The sequence below is a fragment of the Hakea prostrata genome, chromosome 11 (assembly GCF_041222555.1).
Source record: "Hakea prostrata isolate BN-2017 chromosome 11, UWA_Hpros_2, whole genome shotgun sequence".
NCBI classification, from domain to species: domain Eukaryota; kingdom Viridiplantae; phylum Streptophyta; class Magnoliopsida; order Proteales; family Proteaceae; genus Hakea; species Hakea prostrata.
This window is the reverse complement of record NC_142610.1, coordinates 1,939,630-1,953,423: the sequence shown is the minus strand read 5'-3', so window position 1 is coordinate 1,953,423 and position 13,794 is coordinate 1,939,630. Positions and strand designations below refer to the sequence as shown.

Here is a 13,794-nt window from a genome sequence, read left to right as displayed (position 1 = left end):
AGATGTGAACCCGGTCCAGATGGGTTCGGTGCAATTTTTCTCATATCATTTATTACTTATTTAGTTGTTATTTAGTGTACAAACAAGGACGATGTACCATTTGAGCCTATCGAGCCTTGACCTTTTGTTTTATCAACGGACAATCAAGGGTTATAGAGGTATGGGTCCATTGGAATCCAAGAAGATCTTATGGTTAGATCTGCCTCAATAATCTAACTATTGTAAGGATTGATCTAATTCATTTTTCATATCAATTTGGACCTTCAGATTATGTGGCCGAATGATCCAATGGTTAAGATTAAAACCTAAAAAAAAAGGTACCTGAACAAACAAAGTCATGACTGTTCAGTGTAGACACCTCAATTGATAAGAGTCCCTCCCTCCAATGTATAAAACAATTCATAGAGAATTCAAATATCATTCTATATTTAGATTTTGCAATTGATAAGAGTCCCTCCCTCCAGTGTATATACCAGTTCGTAGAAAATTCAAAATCCTCACTCTATTTAGATTTTGTACTCTGAAGAACAACCAAAGTTGAGATTCTTTGTATCCTGAGAGACGCTTTGCTAAAAGCCATATAACACTAGATGTGGGGCTGTATTAGATTGGCATTACTCCAAAATCAGATCTAATAGAATCACTCTTTACTAGCTATCTCCCTTATTGTGCCACACATCATTCTCAACATCTTTTGCTCCACTACTCTCAACTTATCTAAATTATTCTTCTTTATTGCCCAATATTCAATCCTGCATTCTTTTCCTAGATATCCATGGCGGAGCTACGTTTTCCCCCCAATTTTTTGGAATTTTCTTTGTGGTCCTCTTCCATGTGTGAAATATTAGCACTTGCACCCGATCATTATTTATAATTCTAAGTTTGCTTCCCTATTTTGATGACCATTCTCCCCCTTAATAAGCTCCAACATGACCATACTCTTCATGACATTCCACCCACATATTCTGTTACAATGCAACCCTCTTATTAGGCCCTACCCTTGACCACGATCATAACACATTGCCTTTATGAAATTTTAAAATTTCTCCGCTAACTATTTGTTCATATGTGAGGTATCAATATTTAGACCCTAGAAAAAATTTAACATAAAGATAATAGGTAGAAAATTCATTGTGTTTTGTGTAAATTATAGGTACTTGTTAAATCCTGATTCCGCCCCAATATTGTTGTGAGATGACATTTACCTCTGTTAGAAAATGCATGTAATGTATTAAAGAATAAAAGAATAATTAAGATTACAGATTCTTTGACATCTTTAAGGGATGCCATTTAGTAACACCTTATTTCATTTGGATCGGGTAGGGGAAGCGATTGGGGAGAGGTTGTTTTAGCCGATAGTGGCAATAAGAGGCAAAAGATTATTCAACACCATGAACTTTTTATACTTGGATGAGCATCAACGCATCCTTCCAAATTCATGGCAGAAAATACTAAATGCTCTACTTCAAACCTTAGCCAAAGAAGATTTGAGAACCCGAGCATTTGATATTCTCTACTGCAAAAAATAAGCAGCTTTTCTTGTAGCAAAAGGAAATCCTGGAAAGACTTCCATCTTATTCTTCCCTTGATTGACCAGCAGTGCTCCTGCTCACTTGGATTAGTTGACCCCTTAAACTGGACTCTTCCACCTATAAGAACAGCAGTTTGCAGAAACCAAGTTAGTATTATGTTACAAAATAATGGTGTTTTTGCTCCTGTAAGATCTTTAAGTCCATATATGATATGCTAAATTAAGAGCATCCAATTATGCAGAACCATTTGGATTATTTACATCTACAAGTCCTTTATCAGCATTGAATTAGTCAAGACTGGGATCTTGATTTTTCTAAAGAGAAGATATGCATGAAGTTCTCCTAGGTAGATTATTGAATTAAGTTTTTCTAAGTAGAACATTGTATAATTTACGCTATAAAAAGAAGCTATAATTAGGAGCAAGGAAAAACCTGTAACATATGTGTGTCTGTTAACAAATCTCCACATTCTTCAACCAGAGTTCTTCCTGTGCTGGCCACCTCAGCTAATTCTGAAATGAGAATAACCAGTCTCTCGGCCTGTGTTTTGTTTCAGAACGAACACAAACATTAAAAAAAGGAGGATCTATCAAAAACAGATAACAGAATGTATAAATGCAAATGGAAATGTTGCATTCTGATGATGCAGATGTTCTCAGAAAAGCCACTCTCTCTGCTTGTATTTTGTATCAGAAAGAAAACACATGCATTAAAAAAATGGAGGATCTATGATTTATCAGAAATCTAAATGGAAATTAAGCATGCGATGATGGCACAGGGTTCTCAGAATACCCACTTTCTCGGGCTGTGTTTTCTTTCTCAAAGAACACATAAAAAAAAAAGGAGGATCTATCAAAAATGGATAATAGAAAGTCTGAAAGGAAATGATGCTGTGGTAGTGCAGATTTTTTCTGATTTAAATGATTATTGCTCTAGCATAAGCAATAAATTTTTGCTACATAAATGTAAAAACAGTTTAATCTCAAATAATTTTCAGTATATTTCAGTGAAAACTTCAAACTTATAATCATATTATTTTATCTTTTTCTATCTTATGTGGATTTAAATAAAAGAGATCTGTAGCACCTCTGGTAAGAAGCTTCCAATATTGAATGATGTTACTCCGATCACATCTGATGCCGAATTTAAAGCTTCCTCTAACTCTTTTAGGTCAACCTGCGCACGTATAGAGATGCTCATTCTCAACAATTTTTTGTTAATTAAAAGTACATCAGCAAACATGGTTAGACAATTACTTAAGTCAGTGCAGAAAAAGGAGACAAATACATACATGGAGATAAATAAAAAAAAACATGTCCAAACAAATCATTGAAACCTTATTTATAAGTTGTGACAAACATATAGAAAAGAATACTTACCCTCACGTTTCCACTGATTGGAAGTCGAAGCAGGGCATCCTGCAAAGCTTTGACAGCTCCTGATAGTGAAGATGAATAATTTTCTTCGATTTCTGACCATTCTTCTAAATATGGCATCTGAAACAGTCCCCAACAAAACATGCCTATTAGGGTTAATAACTGAAGAACTTAATCCCTTATCATAAAGCCTGCAACAACTAAAACAGAAACGAATTCAGATTGGGGGCAAAATTACTTTTGGACTGTTAGGGTCTGTCTAGTGTTGTTACTATCAGGTATATGAACAGAATGAGTCTCACTTCACAGCCTATGTGGGAAATTCACTGTTAGGAAGGGAGGGGAACCACCATGCTGGGGGATGAAGGAGACAAGTGGAGGCAGGATTAGGTTCTGCCTCTAACACTGTCTTAGTGGATGTACTGCCAATTACCAAGTATACAGATGGGAATTGTTCATTGGAAAAAAAATGTATATAAATGGAATGAGGATACCTAACATGGTCAAGACGAAAAAACCTATTCATTTATTATCAATATAGTTCCCAACAAAAGAGAAAGCACAAGAGAGATATTCAACTTGTTAGAAAGGACGAGGATCACACACACACACACACACAGTCTGTGTTTGGATCAAATTGACAAAACAACACGAGCAAACAACTCAGCCTTATCCCACCTAAATGAGTCTGCTAAATGGACGGATCCTTGCCCTCCAATCAACTGTATTCAAGGTCATCTTACCATTCAGCAGTGAGACCTTAAATGGTTCCTGATGCTGCCAGTCTTCAAATATACCTCCTTAACAACACCCTTGGGCATAACATTGTACAGTTGACACTATCAACTATCACCATATGTGTGGTGATCACTTGAATGCATCTGTAGAAGATGCAGCTACATTACCAATCCTCCCCTGGTTTCAGATGCCAAGATACAAGTAATCACATGAATACTACAACTCTACGAGAACTATGTTCTTCCATATCAGCCTCATCATAGTCATCCACGTCAAAACCACATCTTCCATATGTTACAGGAATAAGTAAGGTTCATCATCATCAGGAACCTCCTTTCTTAGCAACTGCATTGATTTTTTGACAATTGGGAGCTTTGGCATAGTGTCCCATTTCCTGAGAAATTTTAGTATTGCACTGTGCTGTTGTTGGTCATAAATACCTTCTCTTTGATGAGAATCTTCTTGTTTCTCCCTAACTACTTTGTATGAAGTACTTTCTCAAAGCAGTTGCAAATGTTGGACACAACCCCAGCCTAAATTGAGAACCTATATGTTTCATTCTCTCTAATGCAAGTGTCAAACTGCCCCATAATGTTTGCCATGGACTTGTCTTGCAAAGTCTCTGAAGTGTTGTGGTAGATTTTTGTCACCCAGATCATCTTTCATATTTGTCCAAGTAAATGGAGCTCTACCTATGTCTTTAAGATCCCTCCTCCAACATTCACGAGTGGATATGACGAGCTTGGTTTGAGTTAATTTCAACCTCCTTGTTTCAGATAGGTCAAAGCAATCAAAGTAGTTGTCTAATGCTGATAACCAATCGTAGAATATTTAAGGATATGCTTGCCACTGTATTCTTTGAGAAAGAGTCAAAACGTTGAAATCGAACTTGAGCTTATCCTCAAAAGTACGTTACATTAAAGGAGTCCTTGACTAGTCTTCTCTATTGCGATGATGCCCTGCAGATTGTCATTGATACCTGTCTTCATCCTTAGGTGGCAGGTTACTATCATGAACAGGAGTGAACACCGAGCCTCAAGTGGCTGTAGCCTATCACTGATAGCCCTCTGTTCAGTTGACATTTTTTTTTCTTTTTTTTGGACAAACAAAGATCTCTTTAACCAAAAAGAAGAGAGAGGGTGGGGGGGAGTTGAAGAGAATAAAATAGAGCTATAAAGGCTAGAGCCCTACCAAAGCCAACAAGGCATAAAAACAAAGCAGAAGGAAAATGGAACTAAGCACAAAAGGAGACAAGACCAAAGGGCCAAGACAAACTCAACTTGATCTAAACTAGTTTATTCCTCTATTCTGCCTATTCTTCTTTCTAGAACTTGAAATCCACAATGAAGTCTTTGTCAAAATGTTAGCACCCTTAGTAGTAAGGTTGGTTCTCCTCCTGTGATGCTACACATCTTACTTATATTTTATTATTATTTTAATACTATGAAAAGTGTTTCCAATATGTGAGATTGTTTTAAGTAGGATCACGTCAATGGTTTTAAATGCTGAATCAATACTCACCAAAAAGAAGAGAGGGGGGGGGGAGTTGAAGAGAATAAAATAGAGCTATAAAGGCTAGAGCCCTACCAAAGCCAACAAGGCATAAAAACAAAGCAGAAGGAAAATGGAACTAAGCACAAAAGGAGACAAGACCAAAGGGCCAAGGCAAACTCAACTTGATCTAAACTAGTTTATTCCTCTATTCTGCCTATTCTTCTTTCTAGAACTTGAAATCCACAATGAAGTCTTTGTCAAAATGTTAGCACCCTTAGTAGTAAGGTTGGTTCTCCTCCTGTGATGCTACACATCTTACTTATATTTTATTATTATTTTAATACTATGAAAAGTGTTTCCAATATGTGAGATTGTTTTAAGTAGGATCAAGTCAATGGTTTTAAATGCTGAATCAATACTCACCATCTAATGATCATTTAATCTGATTTTCATCCCAAAACTTTCAGGTTTTATTTGAGTTTGTATTTTTTGCATTATGATCATTAATCTGAACGTGAAGTTGTCGGATGATCACGTCTCGTAGAATCACTAGGAACACCCCATAAATTCAGATCTGATCATTGGGTACTTGGTGTTTGATTGGTGGTGTAGACATGGAGGGCCCATTCCTGGTGAGAGTTCACCCAAAGAATAATTCCAAGAACTAAACAAAATTGATTCACAAACCAATGGTATAAGACGGTATGATCAACTGCCCATTTCTGAGCCCACTAGATCAACCAAGTGATGCCCCTAGGTGTATGTATTCACCTAAAAAGAAAGATGCCGTATTCTATATTGCTAGAATTCCCGTTTTCCATGAACAAACCAATGCATATTGAGTAGTTGAAGGTCATTTTGTGAGAAATGCCAAAAAGCCAACTCCATTTGTCAACTCCAGCAATCAACTCCAGATATGCTTACAAGTTACAAAGGCATTATATTGAGCTGCATTTGTTGGTGACTGTTCCATACTTACATGTAAGCTTGAGGGTTGGTCCATGAGTGCCATGGACTTTGTACTGTCATGTTTCCAATTGTAGTTAGGTTTAGTTTACTCATATGGTCAGAATTGGCTAGGTTAGTTAAGAAATTGTAGCACAAACAATATTGCCTGGATGATGATATAATCAATCTGATGATTCTGACCTATTGCACATCCTCCCTTCCTCCCTCTCCCGGTCTTCCATGCTCTTTGCTCTTCTTTCCTTCTATAGTTCTGGCATTTGGTTATGATCCCCTTACAGCATGAGTATGGATGTTTTAAGAATGCCATGAACTCAGATGTTTTAAGGAAAACAATATATCACAGCATTTTCAACCCCCACACACCCTCCAACACCAACCAAAAAAATTAAATAAATAAAAGGTTCTACAGCAACCAAGAAAACTTACTTGAGCTTCAAGAATAGCAGATATTGTTCTTTCCTTTTTCAGCTGTCCAAGTTCCATGCGTTTCCTTTTCACAGAATCATGCAGCTGAGATATATTGCACCAAAGAGCACAAAGTGACCTCTAAAAAAGGAAGAAAAGAAGAAATATTTGAGTCAGCAACAAAGGAAATGTGATGTCAGGGTTAGGTAATTATTCAAAACTGTGCATATTAACATAACTAATAATTGAATGTTTTTACTTGGAGGTGAAGTTCATTCAGTGGAATAAAGTAAATATTTCTGCTACTGATGATTTAGTGACATAACAACAAATAATAAATGTAGTAAATGATGAAAAGCAAGTTCTTACAGAATTGTAAAACCTGAATGCCTCCTTTGTGCAATGAATTGACTGTTGGAAGAGGTTCTCTTAAGGAAAAGGGGGAAGCACAATTTATGTCATTTGGTAAACCCAAAAGCTCACTGAGCTATTCTATTATTGGTCCTCTATTGCTTTTGGTGTCTAGGTGGAAATAAAGGGATTGCATTAGAAAGAATTCGTTGATTCTCATGCTCATCCCTACAATATGTTGGTCTCATGCTAGGAATTATCTCTCATTAAGGTTCAACAGCCTTGTGGGTTCAAAATTTGGAATCAACCTCTCTTTCTTACTGTGGGTAAGGCTGTGCACATTTGCCTTTCCTAGACCTGCTGTACTGGAAGCCTCGTGCACTCAGATGTTCCTTTTACTAGAGTTCAACAGCTTGGGCAGATAATATTCTGGGAACCATGATGTTATATATATAAGAGACACAAGATTACTCCTCGGGCTACTTTGAGGAATAAATAGGATGACTAATGAGGATCAGATCTTTTTAACTATCTAATCCTTCGTATGCTATGCCAAGATTCTGAAAAGAATAGCTTTGTCTTCTCAGACAAGAATGAGAACCTTTTAAGCTAGTTACCTCCTTAATCTTCTCAGTCAATAAAACTAAAATCCTGCTAGAAGGCTGTATCTGTCCAGTGAGGCATCTACCGTCCTCAGTCATCAAAAATATAATTGCTTTAGTGTGCTGTATATATTAGTTTAGATCTTGAACATGGAATAGTATCTTAAAAAAATATTCTTTCAAAAAACAACCAAATAGAAAGGTTTTAATTAGGTTTAACATCAATCAAGATAAGTTCTAAAGTATTGCAAATAATAGAGAATAGGATTATAGAAAAACAGCAGATGTGAGATGTGCACCCCCCCCCCCCCCCCCCCAACCCAAAAGGAAAAAGGGTGGAAAATGGGAGATTTTGGCTGGCAACTTGACATGCACCCCCTTTAGGGTCACATTGAAATTGTTGTATAACACTTCAAATAAGTTTGTCCTGCTATCCCTAAAAGCCTATAAAATTTTCATAGAAAATGGTAAGGCATTACATCAAAATAAGATACTGACTCCTGGTGATAATCCTGGTTGTGGGGCTTACTGTACCTGCTTCTCTGATCATTCTTCTTTGATTCATCTTTTATTGTTCTGTGATGACACTGATATGAGAGTAAGAGAATTTAAAAATAAATTGAATTTGTAAGGTTCAATGCCAAAGACCAAATAAGAAACAAGACAGGAGATGGTGAGCTTTGGGGTGTTGAATCCAGAAAGCCATCTCAGTAAACATGTTGTGCATTTTAAACCCATCTTATGGAATGAAACCCCACACACAAACGGAGTTAATAATTCTGGCATGTTTCATGAACTTGTTTCTGAAATATGAAACAGCATTTCCCTCAATTGAATTCAGGTTGAGCTATGGTAAGTAGTTTTAGGCTCGAGGCTAGGGTAGTCCAAACCAGCTCTGGCAGATACTAGGTGGAAACAATTAAGCAAAGTCAATGTTTGTAGTTTCTGACTATCTGTAACTCTTTTCCACCCAGATTAAGATTATCTGTGCAAGTGTTCTACCAAACTATCTGTAACTGTTGTTTGGGTTTATATTCAAGGTAGCATATGTGTCCGCAGTTTTTTCGTTCTTGTTTCTGACTATTTGCAACTCCCTTATAACTACTTGATAAATGAAAAGTGCTTCCAATTATTTTTACTATTGTACCCAAAATTTCCTCATACTAGCTTTTAGCTTTGCCCAATTCCTTTTCTGTTTGTCTTTCTTCCAGGCTGTATTCAACCATATTCATGGAACAAAATCATTCACTGAGTGTCACCTTGGAGAAAACCAAAGCATAGTATGAATTAAAAAAATAATAAAGGTACCCCACATTCAAAGCTTTACCACTAAAATAAATGGGGAAGATAACAACACGGATATGATGGACTCTCGATCCTAGATGGTTCACCAGGAGGTTTGATGTAAATAAACAGTGTAAAAAAAAAACAGCAAGATGGTTGGCTGAGGTGTGCCAATGGGCATTTACTTAAGACCATAGACACCCCTAGTAGCACTTTTGACATGAATGTGAATTGGCCTCCAAGATACAACAGCCGTAGTGGCTTCCTAAAGTAAATGAGCACTTGGTTTACTTAACCTCTTGGTATAAGATACATGTCTTCCCCAAGAGATACCCCTTGGCTTGAAGAGACATTAAATGTGTCTATTAGTCTCAAAGAGACACTTCTTAGCTAAGGATACCAAAGGTGGTGCCCTGGTCTTTAAGGGCCCTCAAGTTTAGGTTGGAACCAGTGAAAATGGATCCTAGACAGATCAACCCATTTATCATATCCAACAGCTAAACGCATATGCGAATGTACCATATCCAATGGTTCAACAAATGGATCAACTCATTTCGTATCCATATCCTTAATAAATGGTTGTTATATAACCAAATCAAGCCACGCCACATCATCATCATCAACCGACCAATCATGTTTTTCGAAACTTATTTTCACAAAGGGGAAAGAATAAGGACGAAGAAGATGATGACTAACCTCAGCTGCAGTCCTCTGAGATTGGCTTGTTGCTTCAGCTTTTGCATTCACATATCTCCATTGCATATAATGGTTATGAAGCAGCCGTAAAGCATGGACATCTTCTTGACTACTGGAAACTTTCTTCCCCTTTCTTGTCTCTGGTACCAATTTCGTGTTTGAAGGATGTGGTGGAAGGAAAATACTTGTTTTAGTGGTAATTGGATTAGGCTTCAACACAACGGATGCTGACCTGTAGATAGACCTGGCCGGACTAACTAGGGAATTTACACAACTAGGTAGAGGTGAAACCAAAGAACGGTGGAAAAGGGAAGCAGAAGTCTTAGAAGAGTCGCCAGGTTCATTAACATGTCTGGTGGACATAGTAGGCAACAAATCCGCCTCCGGCATGGAAGAACGGAAATCTGGAACTGACCGTGTCTTGCATTTCTGCAATGCATTTGTAGGACTAATACATGTGCCGCCTCGATGAGAGATGCTGCATGTTTCGGGTCCAGAGCCATCGCTAGATGTTGGTTCTTCTGAAAGGGCTTCAGAACGCTGATCATCTTCTTGCCAGGTAGAAGATCTCACAGCAACAGAAGCTACAACCTCGGAAGAGACTCCGGGGGTGGGTTTATTCCCAATACTCGATTGAACAAGCTTTGCGGCAGCTGTGGTTGCCACAGAGCTGACGCCAATGTTGTTGATGGACCGCTGGAAATTGTGATTCGACGAAATTGTTATAGGCGTTGTTCTGTCCGTATGGCGCACCATCGGTGTATCTGGCCTCGAACGAACTAGATTACCATTTCTCCCCACGAATCTGCTGCTGTTGAAGGTTTTCGAATGGCTTGTGTCGGGATTTAGCGTGTGATGCTCTGCATCGCTTCCATTCTCCTTACAGAACTTCAACGGTCTCTGCCTCCGCTGCAGTGTGACTGCTTTATTCTGAGATCCGGGAAGAATTTCCATGCTACGCGCTGTATCCAATCTGTTCTCGTCTGCACAGCCCAACGGTTCTAGTTCACCTTGCCGCCTTTGCACAGATTGAGACCGCAGCTGATTCTGCTTAGGTTGAAATTCAGAGGAAGACATTACGTGCTTAGGGTTGAAACCTTTGGAAGCCGGGAAATGAAGATCACCAGAAGTTGAAGTAGAAACGACCGGAGACATGAACCTAGAGCTGACCTCCCTCACCCTTGGTCTTCGATGAAGCTGTGGAGCAGCCATCGTGGTGGTGGTGGTGGCATTACTGGCTGGCTGCTGCTGATCTTGCAACATCGAAGATACTTCGGCGGTTGCTTCACCCATTTGCCCTAATCAACAGACAGGAACCAGTAATGATCGATCAATTATTGAAAAATTAAGGTCTTACGCTAGAAAGCACTCAAATTTCCCGATCTATTTTCCCTTCTTATGACTGGAAATCAGTTGCCAGAACCAACTACCGTGCGATGACTATCACACACGCCACGAACTCCCAACCAGGGGAGGAGGATTGGTGGATCTGCTGCTTTTTGTTTCTCGTCGGAATCTTTGACCTCTGAATGGAAATGATGGAGACTATAACGGATAAACAACAACGGCAAAGACGAAGAATTTTTTTTTTTGTTTTCATTTGAAGAAAAAAAACTAGCCGTTAGAAGGAAGCGCTTTCTTTCCCCCTTCTTCATCTCTCTCTTCTTAATGCTTTTCATAGGAAATGTGAGTTTCGGGTTTTAAAATTTTAACGGTTACCTTCCGCCCGTTCGATTAGCCCTTGCATGGTGGCGAAATTTTCTTGGCATATTATACATTTATTTTTAGAAAAGATGTATTATATATTTTCTTTTTCTTGACATAGAAGAAAAATGTATTTTGTAAAAATAATTTAAAAGATTGATCTAATACCATTATTGATTCCTGTCACTTGTTCAAGAATTGGAATTATTTTCTGGAAAAAAAGAAAGAAAAAAAACTGGGAAGTATTGTTATTTGGTTAATACCAATTTTGAAAGAAAAAAAGAAAAGAAAAGACATTTTTCTGCTTATTTGAAAGTTTATTTTATTTGTTTTTATATGAGATCCATGAATTATAAGGATGATAATTAGATCCTTCACGACCTTGATCATGGATGGTGAGGTGGCTATGAATATCAATTGAAATTGATATAAGAGACTTAAAGACCTTGATTATGAGTGATGAGGTGGGCTTATTTATTTGATGGAATTTTCTATTTCAAGTATAGGATATCATTAATCTTTAAATTTCTATTAGCACATTCATGACCATTCATGACCATTTTCATAATTGGGGCTAAAGTAACAATGAATTAACTCTAATTTATGGCCATGAGATAAATACGAGAATTGATTCTCCACTTAGTCGATTTAGGTTCGGTCCATTACTTATTGATTCAAGGTTACTAATTCTCCATTAGTAAGGAATTCATTCTTCACTTAGTTAAGAAGGTGGGTTAATGGCTCAATTCATTACAATATATGATCTTGGGCTTATAAAAGCCCAACCACATCTTTGAATACTATGTGATTTATACAACACAACAAACACTTACATTCTCATTTACTTACTTCTTTGCAAGGTTTCTTTTCTTTCAGGAGTTTATCTTAGTGTTGTACTGTAACTTTTGGCTCCTTGAAAGGACTAGAAAAAATGTTTCATCTTCTAGTTGAGGGTTGTTTTATCTTAGAAATGGTCTTGTAGAGAAAATCTTAGTAGTAGGGTACATCAATTACTTTAAAGGCAGCACTCAAGGTGTGACTTAACTTCGTCCGTTGGTTGTTCTTTTGATTACAACATCAAATTCTTCAAATCCCCTAAGGATCTTCAAATCTTAATTGTATGCAATTTCATTTCTCGTAGTTATAAGAATTTGTAATACAATTACCCAACAATAGCCAATAGGTGTCTTGGAGAAAAGCTTGTTTGAATAGCTAATGAAAAAGCTTTCATGAGAAATACATGGTTTGGGACATGATGAGCGCATTTATGTGCGAAATGTTAGAACATAAATTATACATTTGTACACATTTTAAGCAAGTTATCTTGAAGTATTTTATTGTGTTTTTTGCATTTTTGGGGTAAATCTGTAAAAATGTATGAAAATGAATATTTTAGAGGATGTTTAAAGTCCTTAATGAATCTCTTCTTGTAGGTCCCAATTCGTAAGTCTGGAATAGAAAATATGAAGCAATTTTCAGAAGGACAAAATAGTATTTTCAGTTTATTATAGTTTTTCTTTTGTCTTTTCCCTTTCTCATGTATATCTTCTTCCTATTTAACTTAGGAATATTCTCTTTTATGTTTAGTCCCACATTAAAAATGTGAAGCATTTTACCTCGATGTTCATCCTATAAAAAACCTAGCCTCACTCCCTTCTATATACACTGAAAATTATTTAAGCTTTTCTTCTTTAGTAGAATTTTGTGAGTTGGTTCTTTAAGAGAGTCAGCTACCTTTATATATAATTTTATTGTTTAAGTAAGTCTTTCTTTTCCTTTCAATATTTTTTTGTTTGGATTCTTTTTCTTTTTCTTTTCAAGTAGATAGACATTTTCTTTATGCATTGTATTTTCATGTAATATTGTTATTTATATCATTCCCTTCCTCTCTCTTTTACTCTTCCCAAACTTTTCTCTGTATATTCTGTCATATTTTTTGTTTGGATTCTTTTTCTTTTTCTTTTCAAGTAGATAGACATTTTCTTTATGCATTGTAATTCGTTTTTCTATTGAATAAATAGCGTTGTTATTTTTATTATCATTCCCATTCTTTTACTCTTCCCAAGCTTTATTCTCTAGATATTCAATTCTAAGTGACAAGGGTTGGAATAGTTAGATCAGCTAGCGTAATAAAATTTTATTCATTGAAGAGCAATTCACATCTCATGACAATTGAAGGAAGGAAATCATATTCTCCCTCCCTGTGATCGACCCATTTGTTGCATGATTCATGTGTTTGTAGTATTTACTTTTATTTTATACACAAGACATATCTGTTGGAGATGTCTCTTTGTAGTGTCTCTTTGTGTTCTATATCAAGAAACGAGTTGGTTCCTAGTTGCTTTAACAATTTTAAAACAATCTTAATTTCTTGATTTTCTCATGAAGTGTGTTTTTTTTTCACTTACAAGCTTGTAAGTACCACCTTCGAACATTCTTTGCAAGTAGCTACCTTTGAAGTGCATGCCATAGCGATTAGGTCAACACCATTTGCACAATGAAGAGATGTTCAATTACATTAAAGAGAATATGTTTTAGTACGACTCAACTCATGTATGTACATTTTATTTTATGGAGGCATAAACAATGACGTTGATTTCTTCTCCAACTTCTACAAGCATACTATGCATCACCAATCAAATA

General features: G+C 36.7%; 1 protein-coding gene across 1 annotated transcript; it reads right to left on the bottom strand.

Moving 5' to 3' along the window:
- Positions 1–1,086: 1,086 nt before the first annotated feature.
- Positions 1,087–11,043, bottom strand: LOC148999541 (uncharacterized). Its single transcript, XM_089140399.1, has 6 exons — positions 9,448–11,043; positions 6,536–6,655; positions 2,912–3,028; positions 2,619–2,708; positions 1,965–2,072; positions 1,087–1,649 (listed from the first exon to the last, which is right to left on the bottom strand). The coding sequence occupies exons 1-6, from the start codon at positions 10,738–10,740 to the stop codon at positions 1,575–1,577; spliced, it is 1,803 nt and encodes a 600-aa protein (XP_088996525.1). The 5' UTR covers positions 10,741–11,043; the 3' UTR covers positions 1,087–1,574.
- Positions 11,044–13,794: the final 2,751 nt, after the last annotated feature.

Bases quoted from the DNA above. Each gene is read 5' to 3' on its own strand.
- LOC148999541 (XM_089140399.1), bottom strand. From the start codon at position 10,740: ATGGGTGAAGCAACCGCCGAAGTATCTTCGATGTTGCAAGATCAGCAG. The intron at 6,656-9,447 runs GTTAGTCATCAT...TTCCTTTTTTAG, and splicing joins CTCAGAGGACTGCAGCTGAG to AGGTCACTTTGTGCTCTTTG. The intron at 1,650-1,964 runs GTTTTTCCTTGC...CTGTTCTTATAG, and splicing joins CAGACACACATATGTTACAG to GTGGAAGAGTCCAGTTTAAG.